The sequence below is a fragment of the Arvicanthis niloticus genome, chromosome 5 (genome assembly GCF_011762505.2).
Source record: "Arvicanthis niloticus isolate mArvNil1 chromosome 5, mArvNil1.pat.X, whole genome shotgun sequence".
Classification (NCBI taxonomy): Eukaryota; Metazoa; Chordata; class Mammalia; order Rodentia; family Muridae; genus Arvicanthis; species Arvicanthis niloticus.
In genome coordinates, this window is record NC_047662.1 from 100110350 (window position 1) to 100134039 (window position 23690).

At 40.1% G+C, this 23690-nt stretch overlaps 1 protein-coding gene across 20 annotated transcripts in view; it reads left to right on the forward strand.

The window, feature by feature from the left end:
• The window catches only part of Rnf38 (ring finger protein 38), a 103005-nt gene that overhangs the window by 56566 nt on the left and 22749 nt on the right, over positions 1 to 23690 (forward strand). For 2 of the 20 annotated variants that reach the window (XM_034502211.2, XM_076935063.1), the window contains 2 exons: positions 20271 to 20464; positions 23389 to 23602. In XM_034502211.2, the coding sequence (XP_034358102.1) occupies positions 20271 to 20464; positions 23389 to 23602 (408 nt within the window). Of the gene's footprint in view, positions 1 to 6305; positions 7435 to 14415; positions 14566 to 20270; positions 20465 to 23388; positions 23603 to 23690 lie in introns of those variants that run through there. The other 18 variants (XM_076935059.1, XM_076935061.1, XM_076935058.1 and 15 more) reach the window with 18 other exon arrangements.

Here is a 23690-nt window from a genome sequence, read left to right on the forward strand (position 1 = left end):
TACAATACATTCCAACTGTATCCTCCTCCTCCTAGAAAGGATTTACCTTACAGTTTGTAGTCCACCATCCAAGTCAGAGCAGGGACTCAAGACAGAAAATTGGAGACAGGAACTGAAGCAGAAGCCAGAGAGTAAATGCCTACTGGCTTTCTCCTCATGGCTTGCTCAGTCTGCTTTCTTATGGCACCTAAGACCAGCAGCCAGGGGTGGTACAGTCCACAAGGAGCTGGACCCTCCTCACATCATCCAAAAAGCAAGGAAAATGTACAACAGGCTTACCTAGAGGTCAGCCTGGTGATGGGTTTTGTCAATTGAGGTTCTTTCTTCCAAAATGATTCTAACTTGTGTCATAAAACTAGTCAGAACACATGATTTTTTCCATCAAAATAAAACTCAGTTGTTAGGAAAAAACAAAAACACTAGCCAGAACAGAGGGACAGATTTTTAAAATATTTTCATTCACTCCATTAAGAAACTATACTTTTTTTTTGTTTTTGTTTTTCGAGATAGGGTTTCTCTGTGTAGTCCGGGCTGTCCTGGAACTCACTCTGTAGACCAGGCTGGCCTCGAACTCAGAAATCCACCTGCCTCTGCCTCCCAAGTGCTGGGATTAAAGGTGTGCGCCACCACTGCCTTGAAGAAACTATACTATTTTAAGCATTTTTATTTAAGGTTTTGATTTGTGGTAATTAGAATGCTGCTTAGGTAACATTTCCTGAGATGAAACCTGGAAAGGTCTATAGAGTGTGGCATAGACAGGAAGCAGCAGGCTTTGTGACTATGTACCAAACATCACAGATGTCCATACAGTCACTCAGAGTTGGCTGGATTATAAAAATGTATCAGTAACAGGAGCTACTGTCAGTTCATTGAGCAGATTACATTTTATATGTGTATGATGCTAGAATTCTTTGATGCAGTGTGTGTCAGCTGGACTAGTTGTGGTTATGCAGACAAACAAGGTGCACGAGGATTCCCTAGGGAAAGCCTTTTTATTCTCGGACACAGTGCAGTGACAAGGTGTTTATGTGGACCAGTCGACCAACAACATGTAGTATGTCTTGCATCTAAAACCTTTCCAGGATCTGCTTCTGTGTGTTTCATCTCAGGGATGACTTTTTTCCACTGACCTTTTTCCACAGTCATCCCCGAAATGAAGGAACTACTTGTCCGTGCTGCTCTGCTCCTAAATTTTTCCTTAGACAAGCTTTTTATTTATTTATTTATTTATTTATTTATTTAGGAGCATGTTTGTAAGTTAAGCTCATTTCACTCCCTATTTTACTTTGATTACATTTTCCCTTAATGTCTGGCTGCTTCTGGCTAGTTTTATCAGTCTCTCCTCCTCAGGAATTTCTGAAATTCTGTTCTGAGGATTGTCTTTCCAGCAGGTCTTGTAATCTGGTGTCTTTTGCTCACTAGCTTTTACAGCAAGTTGCTACTCACATTGGTCCCCTGAGTTTTTAGCTTAAGCATGGACCCAGTTCCTTGGTTACTACAGTTCATATAAGCCATAGTAAAACCACCGGGATTTAACAGATGGGCATTATGACAAAGACAACTTAAAATTTGGGTATGAAATGTGGTTGTTCGAAAAGTAAACTACGCTGAGTTCAGCTTCGGGGCTTTTCTCTCCCTTCTCTCAGGCTTGGCTTGCTGCAGTCCCTGGAGTTATCCTTCCTTTCCACACGAGTATCCTTAAATGAACACTGCCGTTTTCTACTACAGAATATATGCCAAATGCTGTGCATTTACTCTTGGTTGCAGTGAAAAAATTGGCACAGTCTTTTAGGAGGCAATATAGATTATATCTAGAAAAAAATGTGAAGCATGTATTCTTTGAACAAGCAGCTACACTGCTACAAATTTGCTTTAATGGATAAATTTTCAAAAGAATGCCAAACTACACATTTACAAGACTTGGGGGCTGGGGGTGTAGACCTCTTTAGAATACTAACTGCTGATTAGGGGTGTCCAAGTTCCTTGGAGAAACACAGTCAAAGTCTCTCTGCTCACAACAACTTGATAAATCAAAGCAGCAGGAACCCCCAGCAGCCCCCTCAGAGTATGCCTGGACCCCTCGTGGGGCTCTGGCATTTATACCCTCTGAAAAGTTCCCAGAATTCCAAACATAAACTGTCTGCAGCTGGGCAAAAATCATACTGCTCCTAGTACATGAGACAGATCATAGACACCTGAGATTAAAGCAAACATATTCCTAGTGAGTTTTTAAAGAAATCAAACTTCTCACTACATATTTACATTGAGACACTAAAATGAGAATGAGTACAGTTTAGTGTTCCACTATCATAAACTTTAGAAAATGTAGGTCAAACAGGGTAACACATCTGTCGTTAGTTTCTTCCTGTGTATACAGCTGTGTATCTGTAATCTCTGTGCTCTAATAGGGAAATGGAAGGAGACAGGAGAACCCCTAGAAGCTTTGGACCAATCCTCCTGGCATAGGCAGCAACAAAATCAAGAGACCCCAGTACCCAACAACATGTTTGCTGTGCTCTCACATACAATTGAATGCACACAGATATAACCAAAAAGGTATTTTTTAAAAGTACAGGCAGATCATGCAGGGTCTGCTTCAGAGTCAGTTCCTGCCTGCACATCCTGACCTAGAAAGGAATATGTTGCTCTATGCATGCACGTGCTCTCATATGCTGTCCGTCTCTATTTTTCTGTCCTTTTGGTCCTGGGCATACAGATTGAGTCCTTCTTTCCTTCCTCTTCTTTCTTTCTTTCTTTCTTTCTTTCTTTCTTTCTTTCTTTCTTTCTTTCTTTCTTTCTTTCTTTCTTTCTGGCTAATGTCACCCCTCCCACTTCTTATTGTCACTGCCATATTTTTTTTTTCTTGTGCTAGTGTCTGTGGTCCTACCTCTGTACAGTTGAAACAGCCAAAGCCTGGTAGGTTACTGGCTGCTAAGTGAGCTTGGATTCGGATGGGCCTTTGCTGCCCCCTTCTGGTTTTTAGAAGCTCTAATTGAAAGTTGCTGCTAATTAGGCTTTCCTGTGGGCAGGTGTTAACATTTCTGGTGAAACTGCACAGGTGGGTTGTTTTGCAGTGGATCTACAAGTAGCTTGCTTGTAGATGCTGTAGGCTCTTCTGTGTAGCCATTGCAAGCTTTTATCTTACCAGTTTCTTTCACCTGATTTTAGTGGAAAAATACTTGTAGAGGAGAAATAAGAACTACCTTCAAGGAGCTTACAGTTCAATGAGGGAAATAAGACATTTAATAAAATTGCATTATTTTATTATAGAACTATTTAAACAGACAAGAAATACTATATTAAACCACCATTTGATGCTCTTTCAGCAAGTTAGAAATAGAAGACACTCCTTAAATTATTTCCCTGAAAATACCCTGAAAACTCCATACTCAATGACCACAGTTGTCTAGTGGAGATTTGATAGGAAAAACAAGGTTGTTCTGTGGCTGCCTCCCTCTGACTGTGGTGGCTGCCTCCCTCTGACTGGGGTGGCTGCCTCCCTCTGACTGGGGTGGATGCCTCCCTCTGACTAGGGTGGATGCCTCCCTCTGACTGGGTGTACTTACCAGCTGGTGCAGAAAGACATGGCAAGAAAAAAAGTACTGTTATTTTTATCTGAATATACAGAATTTAAACAGGATTGTTTATTTTAAAAAGCTTCAAGGGTTGATATTAACTATTATAATTACTAACTGAATTAGAAAAGTCAATTGGAACAAACCTAAGAACTGAAATATAATTACAGATTAGTGTGAATCGTGATTGAAAAAAACCTTCTGAGCAAATAAAAGGCTTCATCTTGTTCAGGTGTTGGAGGACTTGGCATTACAAACTAACAGTGCCTCTTCATCTCTAGATTCAGTGAAGTCCTAATTAGAATCCTATTTGCTCTTTTTTCTTTAGAATTATTAAAACTTTTTCTTGAAATTCGAAAGACAATAGTGGGCAAGATTTCTGAACCCAGAAATACAATCTGTGAGGGTGATAAAGAATGTTTTGAGACTGTCTTGTACACAACCCAGGCTGGACCAGAATTCTTAATCTGCCTGCTCTTAGCCTTTCAAATGCTGGGATCAGAGGCATGTGCTACTATACCCTGCCTGAAGAAAGCCAACTTGATGACCACCTCACCAAATGGTATTCTAGCATAAGTATCTAAACATGAAATAAATACATATCTCTTAGAAAAACTCTTTAATGACCTCCCTAAAGGGAGAGGTAGATAGGCAGGTGTGTGTACTGTTGAAAACTTAAAGGTGGAGAAAGTTAATGTTGTGTTAGTAATGTCCCAGTAAAGACAGAGAGCTTGATGACATGAGGAGGAGAATGGTTAGAGCCAAATCCTTGGGAAAATGAAACTGAATACAGATTTGGAGTGGTGTGAGTTTTCGTAGTTTGTGATCAAATCTGAGCTTCGATATGGTTCCTGTCTGAAGTGGGATGCCTATCTAGAGGAGGTTTCTGATGACTGCTCTTACTCCGTAATATTAGAAGGGCAAGGCCCCTGGGCTGAGCTCAGTAACAGGACCAGCTACATTTGAAGTCCACTTGAGCACTTCCTCATTTCCTAGGCAGTGAGTGATCTGATAAAGGACTTCATGAAGACAGTCACAATTTCCACCTGACAGGAAAGCCACTTTTAAAGGGCCTCCTTGAAGTTCTCAGAAAGCTCTTGCCACAGCAACTTTTCCTTCAGATGCTGGATATGCAGCTTCAAAATGCTAGTTCACTCGTATACTAATTACATACATTTCAAGTGCTATACCTTCTGGTGTCCGTGTGGTATATCTCTGATACCTTCTGGGCTGTGCAGATGTACAGAAAAGGTTTTTTAGTTTTTTGGGTTTTGTTTTTTAAGCTCTTTAACAGGGCTTTCTGCCACTGTGAAAAAAAGACAGCAAGCACAGCTTTAGCTGAACTACTGTTGAACAACTACTCAGACGGAATTTCAGCCCTGCCACATTAGATTGTCAGTTGTCTATTGAAAAGCATGCCTTCTCACTGTGGTTTTATCTGTATCAAACTTGGGGGTTAAGAAAGCATTTAGATTTCAGATTTTTTTTGTTGAATATTTTATTTACATTTCAGATGTTTTTTTTCTGAAATGCAAATAAAATATCCAATTTTTTAAAAAAGGCATTTAGAAGCTGGGTATAATGGGGCACGCTCCTAGAGGCAGAGGCAAATGGATCTCTGTGAGTTAAAGGCCAGCCTGGTCTAAGAGTGAGTTTGGGGTAGGGGACAAAGAAAAGGGAAAGCTTTACAATGGGAGTGTAGAACTGGGGTGAGGGAATAGTTTACAGGGTCCTGCTGTCTCTTTCCAGCTTCCCTTTGTAAGTATACAAGAATTGCTAGAACTTTGCTTCAGCAGTTGCCAAGCACCTGAAATAGTGAGCCTTGGAGTTAGTCACAATAGAGCAGTGGTGCTCAGTCTGATACTGGTTGACAGACGTACGTAATTACCATGTGGAGTTATTCATAAACAATGTATATGTTCCAAGAAGATCCTGAAACATTTTAGTATTGCTTTTCTTACCCGAGGCCACTGAGACTCAGTGAAGGAAGAAGAGAAGGGTTATGCCTTCTAAAGGCTTTCCCTTCTCTGTCCTCCTTCCTGTTTATTCTTCGCCTCCTCCTACTCCTGACCTTCTTTCTTTGACTCTAAGTCTTTAGACCGGATTTTTAATACAGTAGACCAGGCGGACCTCAAGCTCCCTGAAGTCCTCTTTCTCAACCTTCCCAGTTTTTGAGCCCACCATGCCCAGCTCAGTCTGGGGTTTCTGCTCATTGATCCTTTAACTTTTAAAGAGCCAGGCAGTGGTGGCGCACGCCTTTAATCCCAGTACTTCCCAGTACTTGGGAGGCAGAGGCAGGCGGATTTCTGAGTTCGAGGCCAGCCTGGTCTACAGAGTGAGTTCCAGGACAGCCAAAAACTTTTAAACTTTTAAAGAAACTTGTAATTTCTATCTATTTGCAAAGCCTACCCTTCCATAATTTCCGATGATATTGAATAATTCTTTTCCTTGGATTTATTGAGCCAATATAGGGTTTGTATTCTCTATTGGATCTTGAACGCAGAAGTGACCCGAGGCTTCATTTAGTATTCAAACTTAACTTCCTATCTCAGCAAAGTCACAGAATCTGTCACAATCGTCTGAGGGTTGGACAAGTTAGATACACGCCTGTTTTGTTTTTTGTTTTTGTTTTTTTTTTTTTTTTTGAGACCACGTGTCTACATCAGTAAAAGTTCCTACCTCTTCGGTCATGTAAATACATACTATATTATGAGGTTTACTGGCTCTACTGGTGAGTTTTAGAGTTGCTGGCGGGAGCGGAAGCTGCCGCAGCGTTAGGCACTCTCTGCCTTGGAAGACACTGCCCCACCTCCCCACCTCCCCACCTCCGCTGCCGGGGCCAGCCAAGCGGGTGAGCTGGGCGGGGCTGCGCAGGGGTGCTGCGCACCGGCTCTGTTGCCGGAACTGGCCGGAGCGGCCTGGACTGCGCGGCCCCGCCCCCGCGGGTGGAAACAAAGGGGGCTCGGCGTGGGGAAAGAGGCGGAGCTCTCCGGCGATCCTGCGCTTGGCTGGCTAGGTTTGTGCAGGCGAGGGGAGGGGCGGGCGTCGGAACTCAGAGGTGGGAGGCTCTGTGGTCCGCAGCACAGTGCTCGGGCTATCGCCTGCGCACGCAGCGCAATCCACTGCGCCGGCGCGGCCCGCGTGGGTCCGCGAGCGCGGAGAAGGGGTGCAGTGGGGTGGGTTGCGTTGGGTTGGGGCGCCCCCCCCCCATGCGGCTGGCGGGCGGGCCTCCGGAGGCCCGGGCGGTTGGGACGGCGGGCAGGAAAGATGGGGCCTCCGAGGCGCTAGCCAGCTCCTTCAGCGTAGGGCGTGGAGCAGTGGTTTTCTGGAGAGGCCCATGTGATGGTGCCAAGAGGAAGAAAGCGCCTTGACAGCGCCTCAGTCGGAACCCAGGTTCCGAGGCCAAGGAAGACCGGGGACGGCTGTCCTGGCGAGCTGGCCGCTGGCCGGGCGAGCAGTCACAATAGGAGGCGGCGGCCCGGCCCGGAGCGGCGGGAGCAGCCCCGCAGGGCGGAGCCTCCCCTCGCAGGTACTGGCGGTGACGGCCGTTGGCTCCCGCGCGAGGGCGGTACTGGCCGCGGGAGGTTGGGAGCCGGCGGGCCGCGCTCGGCGGACGTTTCCCGGCAGCCTGGCGCTCTTTGTTCCCGCGGCGGTGGCGGTGGCGGCGGCGGCGGCGGGGAGCCAGCCCGCCCCTGCCTGGACGAGACGCAGGTGAAATGATGATGTCACTTGGGAGAACTCAGAACCCGGTTGGAGGGGTCCTCTCTCGCGGCCTTCTACCTCCGCGGGTTTCTGGACGGGCTCCGTTTTGTTCTCAGTGGATGGAAGTTCTTCCTTTCAGGGCTGAAGAATGAGAGAGGTTGGTTTTTGAAACCGGAATTTTTCGAGTTACCGAAAGCCAAAGAGAACTATTTTTTCCTCTGTATCATCCAACGGGGACAACGCTTTTGTGTTGCAGGCTATTCAGTAAAAGTTAACGTGCTAATTCTTCTACTGTAGAGTTGAATACTTACATATAGTCGTTGCTAACATCGTATGAGTTGCGATTTCTTTCTTTATACGAGGTGGACATTGAAATGTATTCAGCCCTCATACACAGTACTTGAAATTCTTAAGTCTACCGAGTACTGCCTGTTTTGTAGATTCTAGTGTAGTAACATTTACTTATCGAAGTTTCTTTAAATAGCATACAGCTTTGTAACCAGAATTTAAGGAATTTCAATCATTTAAATCACAGTCGAAAAATAAAGTAAACTTTTGTTCATTTTGGGAAACACACAGTCTAATGGAGAAATCCAACTTACGAGAAAAATGACAAGATCAAACGTGTTGGATCTGGTGCGGAAGTATATAACATTCAAAGATTACAATTTTGAGTGGGAATTGTATCACCGAATTGTCCTCTTGAGATAGTTCCTTTTAGTTTATAAACATACTAATATAATGTATTTTGCCTTTAGAAAATTCACTCATCTTAAGCCTGTTCATTATAAGGTTCTACTTTAAAGTCAGTTATGTGATTTTCTGTAGGAATAAGTACTACTTATTTTACAAGAACTGGAGGACTTATGGATAGTGTTAAGTTCTGCTCCCAAGAGGTTTTGGCCTCACATTCTCTGTAAGTTAGGAAAGAATTGTATTTAAATATTCTGATTCTTCACCAGTGGTGTCTTACATTATCCCAAAAGGTAGTTGTTTGTGTTTCTATGCTTGTTGAAGTTTATGCCCATCTTGATTTTTTAAAAAAAAATGTTTTTAACAATATGTGTGGACAACTTACCCTACGTGGTTGGGTGCCTCTACCTTATGGGTTCTGGAGGTTGATAAGTCTCCAGCTTTGACGCAAGTACCTTCACCTGCTGAGCCATCAGGCCCTATCCTTAATAAGTCGGTAAATATTAATGTGGGTATGCATGAAGACTTTTCTCTACTAGAGCCGGTGTTTGAGGGAGTCTGTAAGCATCATAATGAAGAGGATAGAGGAGCTATTGCCCCTCTTTGCCCTGGCAGTGCATAAGTCTTTTAGTTAGCTTGTTAGCATTGCCAGGCACTGTGATCATAGTTTTACTTAAGTTAATATGCTGAGAAGTCTTCAAAATAAAAATCTCCAACATGGTTAGATACTTGAGCAGTGTAGAAAGACCATTGGTCAGGATGTTTATCTTTAGTTCTGGTTTGTATTTTGTGCTGCCATTAGTTTGGAGCACTGTTTTGCAATCTCTCTTACTGGAAAAGTAGGTAGTTCTTGATTAGTCTTGATTGTTGCATGGTGTCTCTTGGGCTGCTTACAGTTTTTTTTCTGCTTGTTTTTCAACAAGGTGCATATACAAATATTCGCTTTGCCTTATTCATACTTTGCTCTCAGTTTCTCTCCAGGGAACATAAGCATTTCGATATTAATTTGTACATATAGTTCTGATTCTATTCCATCTATCAGAAGATATTAAATACTTGTTATGACATTGACTAAAGGAACTAAATGATTGAATTCTTTGTAAAAATGAAAGAAATTTAAACAAATGAAGTACAGGGGTGATCCACGCTATGTCATTTCCTCCCAGTTTGTCTGTCCATACTAATTAGTTGTGTCTCACTTCTCTTCCTTACCCTTGGTCACGGAACTCTGGACTGGGGAAAGGAGAGGGAGCAAGTAGTCTTTAGTTATTCTTACCAACCTTGGTTTTGAGTGCCTCCCAAAAGACATAGATCTACTTAGTTTGTCTTAACTCAAGAATGGGAATAAGCTTTACTTAGCACATGAGTTCCAGTGTTGAACAGTAGTAATCACCTTCCCTGAAATACCTCAATTTAGAGGCAGGCGGATTTCTGAGTTCAAGGCTAGCCTGGTCTACAGAGTGAATTCCAGGACAGCCAGGGCTACACAGAGAAACCCTGTCTTGAAAAACCAAAAAAAAAAAAAAAAAAAAACACTCAATTTATATCCCAATTAGTGCCTAGTGACGTCTCAAAACTGGTGCTAAGAGGTCAGAGGATAACCTTAGGTATTCATTCTTATCTACCATCTTGAGACAGGGTCTCTAGCACACTGCTGCATATACCAGACTAACTTGATTGGTGAATTTCATGGGGTCTCCTGTCTGTTGCTCGTTTTAATACAGGAGCTCTGGGATTATAGATGTATATTATTCTTCCTGACTTTATGTGGATTCTGGGGAATGGATCTCAAGTCCTCATGCTTGTGAGCCAAGCAAATTATCCCGAGCTATCACTCAGCACTCCAAGTTTTTATTAGTGTGTTTAATTGTGAGCAGATTCATAATAAACTTGTGACATAATCCAGAAAAGCTGACTGTTGTATCATTCAATTAGTTTGGGAGATTTATCCTCTCACTGGGTAGAGTATATTACACTTCTAGGTAATAGTAACCGTGCTAAACACAGATTGTGGTTTCTGAACTAAAATCTCAGATTTATGATGTACCACATGTTTAACCATACTTCTATTTTGTCCTAAACTTGTGTATTGAGACAAGATTTCCTACAGACCAGATGGCTTCCTGTGTAGCTGAGGTTGGCTTTGAACTTCTGGCTCTCCAGAGTTCTAGAATTACAGTGTTGTGCTACCATACTACAGCTGTGTAGGAACATTTGCAGATTTACAGGATTTTCACCTTTTTTGCTTCAGAGCACATATGTTAGATTCAGTATTTTTGTGAGTTTGCTTTTTATCTCCAGGAAAGTTGGTGGAACTTTCAGGTGAGACAAATATGGCATGCTTTCTCTGAAGAGAGACACTTAGGGAACAGAATGATTGGGGACATGTAAGACAGGAAGGTGGGCATAAAGCACAACTTAGATATGTATAGAAATGTGACAGGCCTAATTTGATTACATCAACAATTTATAATATGTTGAAAGGATTTCAGAAAAATCCACCAAGAAATAAAAAGTGATTAAGGAAAGAAATCACTGATAAAAATTGTAAATTTAAAAATTTACATTTATCTTATGTGTGTGCCTCACCTGTACCAGGGTGTACATGTGGATCTTAGGGATTGAAGTCAGGTTTCAAGCAACTTAATTTGTAAACAGTACATCATTTAATATACTCTCCTGGCAATTGTAGTGCTCATCCGTTATCCTAATTCCCAGGAGTCTGAGGCCGGATGCTGGTTAAGTTAAGGCCATTCTCTGTCTTAAAAACAGACCAAAAAGCTGGCACAGAAGACTGTTAAATCTTTCTGCTTCATTCATTTTTATGAAAAAAAAAAAAACAAAACAACTAACTGAATATGGTGAAAAGCTACCATTAGAAACAGTTTAAGAAGGAACAGTGTTTTCAATAAATCCTATTAGCACTAGGATTAAATTGTTATTGATGTTATTAGCTGCCCAAACAGAGAAGGGCCACTTAAACAGAAAGTATCAGGAAGTACTAATGTTCTGATGCTTAAACGGTGTATGTAGACATTAGTCTTACTTTCCAGCTGCACTGGATGAATTTGTCATATAGTTACTTGTAAACAAACATTAAAAAACAAAAAGTAACCTCAGACTTTAATCCTAGCTTTTGGGAGGCAGAGGCAAACATCTCTTGAGTTCAAGGCCAGCCTGAGTTACATACTGAGATCCTTCGTCAAGAAAACCAACCAGCCAGAAACCTTGTATGAGAAGACCTGGTACAAGTATCTTTCTTACCTGGCTGGAGCTCAAACTCTTTTACTTGGTGGTTCTCTCTTGAAATCATTGGTTGATAGATTATGGTAACTGCTCCAGTGCCTAGGGCTGCTGTCCCGAATTCCCTGCTCTGTGGCTCCCTTCTCTCTTCTGACAGCACTGTACCTTAGTTTGGAAGGCTTATAGAGAGCTTCTCAAGAATGGCTCAGTTCTGTTTTTTAAGAACGTCCTTGGATTAAGTCGGCCCTCTTAGGATGCTCTCTCTGTTTAACTTAAACTCAGCTGTTGGCATCTTGATCACCCTGAGACTCATTCCTACTTTGCCCCCCACCCCAAATCAATGGAATCTGCTCCAAGCATAATGAGGGAGGATTATACATGAGTGATGGGATTTTATGGTGACATTTTATATAGGAAATCTGTTTACCATATATTTCACACAAATACTATGAACTTACTGTGAAATCAGTGCTGGTTTCGATCAAGCCCAGCAGTGGTTTGTTATAGATTCTGTAGGACTTGAATATAATTTCTTCTACCATATTATTTGTCTTTAGAGATAATTGGAGCTTCTGACAGAAGAAAACTATTGTGGATAGAAAAGATATACTTGAAATCTCTTAGTATGACAAGAGCCAAGGGTGCTAGGGATTTGTTGTTTGTTTTTACTTATGCTGATGGAACTCTTAAATTTTCCAGAGGATCAAAGAGTGAAGAATAAAGCTGACTATGATTTCTGTTTTGCTAGCTAGTTGCTTGTACTTGTGATTTGTAAAACTGACCATGATTGTTGATGGTAATGACCTGCTTAAAACACAGTACAGCGCCTGAGAGAGCTCAGCAGTTAAGAACACTGGCTGCTCTTTCAGGAGACTTGAGTTTGATTCCCAGCACCCACAGGCATCTCACAACTGTATATAATTCCAGTTCAGGGTATTCCCCTCTTCCGGTCTCCAAGGGCACCTGGTGCACATGTGCACAATACAGACAAAACATCCATTTACTTGTAAAATGTTTAAAAAAAATACAGATCTTACTGTGAACATTAAAAAAAAAAGCTCAAGAAAATTGCAGGCAGAGTATTAACTAGAAGAAGGAATAGCTCATTTGGAGAGAGTTTGTGACATTCCTTGCTGAATGAAGATCAAGAATGGCAAATAAACCCTTAACTATTTTATTGTTTTGAGAAAGGACTTCCTACTATGTAAGGCTGGCCTAAAATTTGTAACAGTTCTATCTTAGCCTCTGGAGTGCTATGATTAGAGGCACAAGCTACTTGCAAGGCTGAATGAACTTTTTTCTTTTGCTATGCTGGGAATCAAATCTGCTTTCTATTTCTTATCAATTTAATTATGTTTCAGTATTTTTCTGCTTTATAGTACTTAAATATCATACTGTTGTTGGTTGCTTGCTTCTATTTTGTCCCACCACCTTTCACGTTTATTTAATAGGGTGGCACACATTTAAACCATGACACGTGGAGATCGGAAAACAAACTTTTGGCAGTAAATTCTCTTTCTCTACCCACTATGTGAGTTCCAGGGATCTAATCCATGTCATCAGGTTTGGTGGCAAGACCTTTTACCTACTAAGCCATCTTGTTGGTCCTCACTTTTTTAATTAAAATAAGGTCATAGGGATTTTTATTTTTTAATCTTTATAGCTTAGTTCTTTTACATATATGTATATAATGCTTATTAGTTTTTGGAAAACAGTAAATATTCTTTCACCCGTGTATACTCATAAAGAACATTAGCACATTATGTTTATAATACAGAGATAAACAGTAGTTTAGATCCAAAATACACTGTGTAGTAAACTTAACAAGTATTTCTCTTTATTAACTTATGAGGGTGGTGATAGATCTTTGGCAGTATTTTTGTTCTTACCATGTTTATGAGGTTTATACCACAGGGACAACAAAGTTACAGAGGGCCAGGCAGTATTACAGCATTCAATTTTATGATGTCTTTAATTTCTTCTCTAGCATCTTCTTTACAATCTGCCATACTGAAAATTGTTTCCTTACTATTGTGCTCCCTGCCAGCTATCAGAGCAGAGCCCTCAATGTCAGCTTCATCAAAAACTTGCTAAACAACGGTTTACTTGGTTCTTTTTCTTTCCTTTCCCTTCCCTCCTTTTTTGATAGCATATACTTGTTGAAGGTAGGAAACCATGCCTTTTTTTTTGGTGCTTGTTACCAAGGAGACTTTTAAATCTAAGACTGAGGGAAGAAATGAGGCAAAAACTGTAAAAGCACAGTGTTAAGCACATTTTATTTTATCTTATTTAATTTTTTTGTATGTGTGAGTACAAGCAAAATTTTAAACTTGGAGTCCCCAAGGAAAATTTTACTGTCACAATATAGTGAAGAATGTTGTTCATGGTTTTTAATTGCTACAGATTCACACAAATTTAAGGAGATTTAACCTACAGTCTAGGTTTTTAAGCTACAAGCTGTTTACTTTCAGACTTCAGAGTTTGTCTTCATTTCCTTAGCAGAGCCTCTAGTTTTGTGTTGTTTCTATTATTTGGCCTTTTGTTACTGTTTGTGGATTTTTCATTTGCCTTTTTTTTTTTTTTTTTTTTTTAATCTTGAGACAGGATCATGATTTCTAGCCCAGGTTAGCTTAGAACTTGGGATGTTCTTGCCGAACACAGCCTCCCTAGTACTGAATGAATGTAGCTAAGGTTTATTGAATAGAATGGAGAGGCCATCCCCCATTAAACATAGCATTTGTATATGTTGTACAGTCTTTTCTCTGATAGTATAGAACTTTTACCATAAGTATTGTCAAGTCTTTTTTTTTTTTTTTTTTTTTCCCATGCTCACTAAAAGTACACTGAGAAAAAATACAGTGTAGGCAGACATTCATCACTCTACTTAAGTGATTTTACTTCAGGTCTTGACCTGAAGTCTGTCTGACCTTTAGGGGTCGCCAAAAAGAGATTATTACTAGGTATTTGGGGAACAAGAACTTAAATTTCCAAGCTGTGATTTTTTTTTTTTATCTCAAGATTTTGTGTGTGTGAGAAGCTCCATTGCTAGAGACAGCCTCCTGTATATTCTGATGTTTAAAGTTACCCCGCCCCCCAAGTATTATCAAACACTAGAAAGCCCAAACGGTCCTTGACAGACTTGATTCTCCATACTGGTGTGGCTGGCCATGAACTATCCTTTTCTTCTCCCTCTTTTTCCCAGATATCTCCCGGGGCCAATTCAGCACCTCTGCCTGGCCATCCTAACAAGGTGATTTGTGAAAGGGTGAGACTTCAGAGCCTGTTCCCTCTCCTCCCAAGTGATCAGAACACTACCATTCAAGAGGATGCTCACTTCAAAGCTTTCTTCCAGGTTCTTATATGTTTACCCTTTCCCTACACAGGGCTGAGAGGCACAGATACATTCTAGCTTGTTTCTAGGAAGGTTTAAACAGGCTTGTGAGTATCCTCTTACTTTCTGTTGTATGTGGAAGTTAACAGTCTTCTCAGAGACTTCTTGAAGGTAACTCTGAGCTTTTCTGAAGAATCTCTTGTCTTGAGCTACTGTTCATTATTTTACCACTTAATACTCTTTTAAAAAAATTTTTTGTCTTAATCATTTGTTCTAACCATCAGTTTCTGTAGATAGGAGATGCTAACATGTAAGGTGTGTAGGAGAGGGAAATGAAAGCATCTGCTTTAAGTCACCACTGCTTGCTTAGTGCCCAGAGCATAAGGTATTTGTTTTCTGTACCTCCTAGTACCTACACATAAATTTGATTTAAAGAAATTTAATATAAGATAAAAATGAGTACAGATATATTAAAACCATCTTTGGGTTATTAACATGATTACTCGGATTTGCTCATACAAATCACTGGCTCTTGAACTTTGACTGGTTAAAGAGAAATACTTAGGACACAGTAAGATTGTCACGTGCTGTGAGTATCACCTCTAGGTGATCTAGGGCTCGTTAGTCTGGTATTCCTGTTAGAATTTGTGCTGGATTCTCTGTTACGTGTGCATTATGTGTTACTGTTCTTAAATCCCAAAATAAACTAGGCATCTTGTTCTAAGTAAAGAAATAGGCTTTAAAAAGTTCAATATCCGATTATTTGTAGAGCAAGGGCCTCATCTGATTTTAGCGGTGTTGTGTTTACTATATCACACTACCTTTAGATATTCACGTTTCTGTAAATACATTTGTAAGTATTTAGCACATAATTGTTTTAGGAGGTTTAGTTGTCTGTGAGTTGTGTGGCATATTGACTACTGTTTTGATTACAGCATTGTCTGCACACTGAAACTCTATAATTTGGTGACTGATGCTTTAGAAATGTAAAGCCAGAGCTGGTAGCAAGTGCCTTTAATTCCAGCACTACTGAGTCTGAAGGAGGCAGATTTCTGCAAGTTCAAGATCAACCTGGTCTACATATTGTTCTGAGACTACTAAGGCTATATATAGAGAGAGACCTTATCTCAAAACACAAAGAAACAAAACTGGAAGGAAGGAAAGAAATTTTAAGGCTGGATATGATGTCATGCACCTTTAATCCCAGTATGGGAGGCAGAGAAAGGCAAATCTATTGAGTTAAGAGCCAGCCAGGGCTATCCTGTATCCCAAAAATAAAAGAATTTTTTAAATTGCTAAACAATACACTTAACTACGGACACCAATAAATACTTCTCATTTTCTGTGTTCTTCATATTCTGTTGAAGGCTTCAGGGATGAGTATTAACTTTAGATTTAGTAATTACAAATGCAATAGATTAAAACCCTTGGTTTAAAAATAAAACATTAAAGTTAAAAGCTAGAGCTAACTGTACTGGTATTTTCCTGTTTTGCTTTTTTTCTTCCAAAGCTATTAGCAGTTGAAACGAGACCTTTGCCCATGTTAGGCATATGCTACCCTCTAACTAGTCATGTTATATGTACCCTCTGACTACTCATACGTTTCTCTCTAGTCATATGATATACCCTAATCCCTGGGGTCTGTTGAAAAGTAAGAAGTATTTTAATTTTGTTTAGAGTGCTAATTTAGTCTTTTCTCTATCTTTAGAACAAGGCTTTCCACTGTACTCTCCAGGGGAGCCAGAGATTTTTCTCTACTCAGTTGCTGCCCTGGATAAGAAAGTTGGTGGGTCTTACGAAGACCTGAGAAATACAGATGCAATGGCCAATTCTCTGTCAAAATGAGTATCATTTGTTAGTTTCAGCTGTGCCTCTCTTCCTCTTAAAAACCTGGCGTGTTGTAGATATTACTCAGCATTGCTCAGTGGTAAAGAACACTCCTGTTCTTTCCATGAAGAATGGAGTTTGCATCCCAGCTCCCACTAAGACAGCTCACAAATGCTTGTAATTCCAGCTGTAAGGGATCTGAAATCCACAGACACATGCAATAAATAGAAATGAAACCTTGTTACCACATGAGGAGGGGATTCTCAGAAAGTCATTCCTTTAGTGTAGTCTCTTGACATTGGCTTTTCATGGATACCTTTTACTTTGTCTTCTTTCTAAATATTTTTCAATGATTTTGTGTGTGTGTTGTGTGTGTGTGTGCGCGCGCGCCCCTAAAGCTATGACATGGGCCATAGACCCTGTGAGCCACCTATATGAATAATGGGCTCCAAGAGTAATAAGTGCTCTTAAATACCAAGCCATCTCTCCAGCCATTTATGTATTTAATTGCTTACATACTTACTAATTTGTTGGGGTTTTTTTTTTTTTTAATATTTTGTTAAAATTTTGAGTCAAGGACTTGTTATGTTCAGCTGGTATTAACAAGTCTCTGTTGCAAAGCTCAACCTTTTTGGTTTTTCTCCTTTCTCAAAACACCCTCTCTGTTTCCTAGGTTTCCATTTTCCACGTACTCAACTCCCCTGTAGTTTTCTTTAGGCATAAAATAACTGTTTTTATTGTACACGTGGAGTTGGACATATGGTTCATTATTAGGACAGCTGTAGCAGAGAAAGATGTTGTTCTTTATCCTTACAAGGCCTTGCTTCTGATGGTTTTCACTACCTCGAGACAAGACAGCTAAGCCAGGTTGCAGGGCCCAAGATCCACCCGCCTCTGCCTTTTCTAGCACTGCCATAATTCCCTGCCTGAAGTGACTCTGGGGCTCAAACCCAGCCCCTAAGCTTGTAAGGCAAACTCTCACTGGCCAGTGGTTCTCAGCCCTCCTAATGTTGTCATCTTTTAATACAGCCCTCATGTGGTGACCCCCAACCATCAAAGTAATTTTATTGCTACTTTCTAACTGTAATCTTTGCTATTGTTATGAATCATAACATAAATATCTGATAGCCAACCCCTGTGAAAGGGTTGATCGACCCCCACAGGTTAAGAACCACTGCCCTAGCCTATCACCAGTGTTAGTAAACCAAAGTTTTTGTCATTTTATAAACTTTGGTGATCAGTTGTGTCACTCTTTAACTTTGATGTGCTTTGTTCTTGTTTTCCTTGTGTTGGTGCAGAGGTTAACCTTCTATCTTGTCTTTTGAGATAGGGTCTCATCACTGGCCTGGTTCTCATCACTGGCTGGCCCTGCTGTCTCTGCCTGTCACCATTGCTGGGATTAGCTTTGCTTTTCAAGTACTTTTTGTGGATAGAGCTCTGTAGATTCACATTTTGAGTTATGGTTCATTGTGGCAGTGGGGATGGGTGGCAGTGAGGTCTCACTATGCCGCCTTCCCCCTACCCTCCATTCCAGAAGCAGGGTTGCTCAGCTTCCTTCCTTGGTTCAGTTCAAAATCCCAGCCATTGTATTTAGAATTGATCTTCTTGCCTCAGTTAACCTTACCTAGAAACTTCTCAGACATGCTCGTGGGCTTGCCTCTATCCCATCATGATTGGTCAAGGTGAATCTTTACACCTCTCTCAACATAAGCCAATTCCTTCCTTCTTTGGGAATGAAATCCTCAAAAAGGACAATGATTGCTAAAGTCAGGCACATTTTAGTCATCAGATAGAAGCTGGGACCTGCTTCTGCTTCTGTTTGATATTCATTGTAAGACCTCATACATATCCTCCTGCCTTTCCTCCCTTGATTCCCAGTCTGTACCAGTACTCTGTACAGTAGAGGTAGTAACTGTATGATTTAACATTTTACACATTTAAATTGTCGACATCGGTATGTTGAAAACTTAGCCCACTGTTACAGAAAAGAATTCTCCCCCCTGAGAATTCAAAAACAATTTTTTTTTTTCAAAAAGACAGACCCATCTAATAATTCTGTGGCTTTTAGAGTTTGATTCTAGCAGCACCAAGTGTCACTGGGAATCATACCTTGTTAGTAGCCATTCTTACTGGGTGGTTGGGGCACACCCTTTTAATTCCAGCATTTAGGAGGTAAAAGTGGGTAGATCTCTGAGTTCAAGGCCAGCCTGGGCTACTTAGACACTGTCTTCAAAAACGAAAGTATGTAATAGAATACGACATAAAAATGCCTGTAACCCCACACTCAGGACAAGGAAGGAGGAGGGTTAGAAGTTCAAAGTCATTACCTATAGAACAAGTTGGCGTCCTGTCTGGGCTACTAGGCAGTCATTTTCTTGCTTTTCTCTATGTACGTGGCATACGTGCATATGTGTCCATGTGTATGTGTCCATGTGTAAGGGTGCTCTTAAAGTTTGGGGATTCTCATTATAAAACCTGGCTTTCTTATTAAAAACAAGTATATTTAAATAATGTCATTAAGAGAATATAGGTTAGATGATATTTTGATGATAAAATTACCAATCTTCTGGCCTTTATCTCCCAAGTTCTGGAATTACACTCTAGGTTCAGCTCCATTGATCAGTTTGCTTTGTTCCTAAAATCAATTGTTTTCTTTGCTTGTCTCTTTAAAACTAGGATATTGTTGAGGTTAGAAATGTTGCTTACTTTGTCAACAACATCTCCATGTTGTTGGTCTTACATTGGACTAGGGTTCAGTTTCTGGTCCCCTGTATGGTTGATGACCATTCTAGTTTCAGAGGATCTCATATCCTCCTAGTCTTCACAGGCGTTGGATGTACATGGTGCATAGACATGCAGGCATAACATCATGTATAAAATAAAAATAAATGTAAACTTAGAGTATCTGTTCACAAATATTGATTGTTTTGTAAATCAATTAAAAGTAATTTAATGGCTAATAATTAAAACTTGGGGGTGTAGATTAGGTAGTGTAGAAATAGGAACAGTCTTTCCAACAAAATGTAGCCTGTCAGATTTTCAGTTAATTTGGAATTTTGGCAGTTTTTTCGTTGGGGAATCCTGGAGTTAATAGTAGTTACATGGTCGTATAAATTTTATAGCTACAAAGCTTATACTGTGACCTTTGAAGATTGGATGATAATCCCAAAATGCTATGACATTCTAAAAAGAATTATTGATCTTAATCAGTTGGGTTTCCTTTATATAAAATTTATTTTCTTTTATTCATGTAACCATCATTAAAGCAATAACTGCCCAAACAACAAGAATGGTAGAGGTGTGTGGTTAGTACCTGAGGTCGGGGCCTACTCAGGAAAACAGGAGGGCCTCTTCCCAACCAAACTTATCATCACTATCTAAAGGATGAGCTGATAGCTTATAGCATAATGGCATTTCTCAGGTCAGTTAGAATTTCTAGAAGGTCAGGTACTATATATAAGAGTTACCTGTCTGGTTTTTTTTTTTTTTTTTTTTTTTTTTTCCGAGACAGGGTTTCTCTGTGTAGTCCTGGCTGTCCTGGAACTCACTCTGCAGACCAGGCTGGCCTGGAACTCAGAAATCCGCCTGCCTCTGCCTCCCAAGTGCTGGGATTAAAGGCGTGCGCCACCATGCCTGGCCTGTCTGTTTCTTATATATTGTTATCTAATGTTTTTCAAACAGTTCAATTTTTTTACATGTATATTTACTGTCCAACCCCCTTTTCTCTACCTCTGCCCCTATATTTCTTAATTTAGGATTTTGAATTTGGATTGTTAGTACAATGCCTATCCTTTTTTTTTTTTTTTAAATGAGAAATGTATTGTTTTTACCTATTGCATATGAAGTAATGTAAAATCCTTATGGGTTTATTCAGTCGATCCTTTTTGTTGCATTGACAGAGTGAAGATAGTCCAAGTCCTAAGAGACAGCGCCTCTCTCATTCAGTCTTTGATTATACATCAGCATCACCAGCTCCCTCACCACCAATGCGACCATGGGAGATGACATCAAATAGGCAGCCCCCTTCAGTCCGACCAAATCAACATCACTTCTCAGGGGAACGATGTAACACACCTGCACGCAACAGAAGGAGGTTAGTCGACCAAGAAATAAAGTTTATTTCTTTACTTCTACTGGTGGATTTGTGAGTAGTTTTTAGTGTCAGAAAGCATATTTTGTAGATATTTCATAAATGTCAGTATCTGCACGTATGTATGTTCATGCATAAAATTAAAAGTTGGTTAGGTTTCTATTTTAGGTTATAAAGAATTCATTAAGCTTCTCATTAATAAGTGAAGAAACTGAAATTAACTAAAGTGATTTTTCTAAAGTGAATCTTGGCCATTATATAAATTCAACTGCCTTATGATTTAGAACAGGTTATGAAGCTGGAATATAGTTTAAAAGTAGATTATTTCCCTAGTATCCATAAAGTCGTGTGGGCATCATGTTATTGTCCACCGTGTAAAGATTATCCTTGTATTATTCAGGTGCCAACTTCTCTGCCCCCGCATTTGGTTGCAGTTGGGACATTGTATTGTAACGCTCATTCTAAGACTCTCCAGGTTGTTGTATAAACACTGTTCCCCATTTGTCTATGATTTGTCAATAAAAGCTGATCAGCCAATGTTTGAGCAGGGGAGAGAATAGAGCTGACTTCTGATGGGAGGGGCGGCATTTCACCATGAAAAGGCATCTGGAGCAGTACTAAAATGCAAGTGTCTTGGAGGTTTTGCCTGGGAAGTATCGAGATTGGCTAGAGGATTAGAATAGATTAGTGACTGCTCGGATATTATGCTGTAAAGCTTCTTTAAATAAATCTTACAGTCTCTGTCTCATTTATTAGGGAGCTAGCTGAGATTTAAAAAAAAATTCACTTAAAAAATTTTATAACAGTATCCCCAACATACACCCCTTCTTATGGGCTAGTCTACAGTCCTGGTAATTGAAAAATGTGTTCTATACCTTGTAAGTATCAGAACATATCAGAGCTTAGAGATGACCTTCATCTGCCCTTCCAGCGTTGTCATCCTTAACGAGCTGTATTTCTAACAAAACTGGTTTAAAGTTCATCTTTTGAAAGGAGTGTGGTGCTTGCCTTTCCTTCTCAGAGGAGTTAATTTCTTCCTCAGTTCATTGTCCTTTAGTTGCCAGAGATCACTTTATTTCAAGAAAATCAGTGTGAGTTGATATACCTGTTTTCATGTACATAATAATAGTAGTAATAAGAGGAATAAGTAAGTTATGAAATTTATGGACTAAATTTTTTGTGTCTCTATACAAAGAACTCATGTGGTGAAGCTTTAACCTCCACTGTGATTGTCATTGGAGATGGGACTTCTAAGGAAGTTGTTGAGGTTGAACAAGGGAGTAAGGATGGGGCCCTTATCTAATAGGGTTTATGTTTCTGTAAGTAGGGACAGCAGAGCCCACTCTGCCATATACAGACATGGTGATGATGCAGAGTGTCTGCAAGCCAGGAACAGAACTCTTAGGTCATTTACACCTTGATCAGAGACTGGTAGCCCTAGAACTTGGAGAGAATAAGGTCCTATTTAAGACATCCAGCTTATAATGTTTCATTACAGCATTCTGAGAAGATTGGATATGATCTTAAAAACCACCATTGATATCCCAAATTATCCAAAATAAATCTGTCAGAGTTAAACTCTCTTTAGACACCTACCACTTTTTAACTGTACCAACTCCTAGGTTAAAATTGGCCTCATACAACAACTCCGAAGTATGCACTCACACACCAGCCCATCCCTTCTTCCTTCCAAGGGAGTAAACTTGTAGTTTACAGATCCCCTGTTCATTGTGGTTTTGAATGCCTATATATTCTTACACAGTACAGTTGGGGATTTTGTTTTCATTTAAGTGTATTCTTTGTTTTTTAAGCATAGACTGCTTAGGTTTAATGTTGATGGAAATCATTTATTTATTTATTTATTTATTTATTTACTTTTCTTCTATGTGCATTGGTATTTTGCTTCCCTGTATGTCTGTGTGAAGTGTCAGGTCCCATGGAACTGGAGTTCAGTTGTGAGTCCTCATGTGGGTGCTGGGAATTGAACCCTGGTCTTCTGGAAGAATAGTATTCTTAATCACTGTGTCATCTCTCCATCCCAGCAGTTATTTTTACTGTGATACAATCTTACATTAAAGTATGACAATTTATCCACCTGCTGTTGGTTAATAGTCATGTCCAGGTTTTTATTACTATAAAGAGTACTACTAGGAACCTTTGCACACACATCTTATTTAAATGTACAGAAGTTGCACTCAGTGTAAGCCTAAAATAGGAAATGGATGGCAGGGTGTGTTTACAGAAGAGATAGAAACCAGCTTTTGTTTCTAAATCTGCAAAAAGAATCATATTCTTCACTTATGGCAATACAAAAAAGGAGCAGGGGATACTTATTACTCATAAAACAGTAGTAGGAATTACAACCCAGCAAATATCTACCCATGATTCCATACCAATGATCATCAACTAAGTGAATAAAGGAGAAGAAAGTGCTAACTTGGGCTGGCAAGATAGCTCACAGTGTAAAGAGTGCTTTGACTCACACAGTAAAAGGAAAGAAGAAATTCCCACAGGTTGGCCTCTGATCTGCACAAATACATCGTAGCATGCATCACCCCCCCGCCCCCCAAATTTACCAAAAAAAGGAGTGGTAGATTTTTCTTATGAAACAATTCTGTTAATGAGTGTAGAAATGAGGGTAGTAGAAAATCCCTATCAGAGTAACATAGTAGCTATCCTTGCAAATCCAAGCTTATTAAAAATTACTGGTGAGTTTTATATTTAAGTTAGTTGGTTTTTTTTTACAATTAATTGGAACCATAACAGTTATTTATTACTTGTACTTACCTTAGCATGTGTGCCTGTTTTGCATGTATGCTCTTACTTACACACACACACACACAAACACAAAGTAATAAGAATCCTGATGGATCATACTAGTAAGCATTATAGTAATGACCTTCTTTTTGGCATTTACCCTATTTTAGTCCTCCTGTTAGGCGTCAGCGAGGAAGAAGGGAACGTCTGTCTCGACATAACTCCATTAGTCAAGATGAAAACTATCACCATCTCCCTTATGCACAGCAGCAAGCAATAGAGGAACCTCGAGCCTTCCACCCTCCGAATGTATCTCCCCGTCTGTTACATCCAGCTGCTCACCCACCCCAGCAGAATGCAGTCATGGTTGATATACATGATCAGGTACAGTAGCAGAATATCCTGGAAATACAAGTGGAAAAACTAATGGTTTGTTAGGATCCACTGAGTTTGTTGTTGTTGTTGCAAGTTT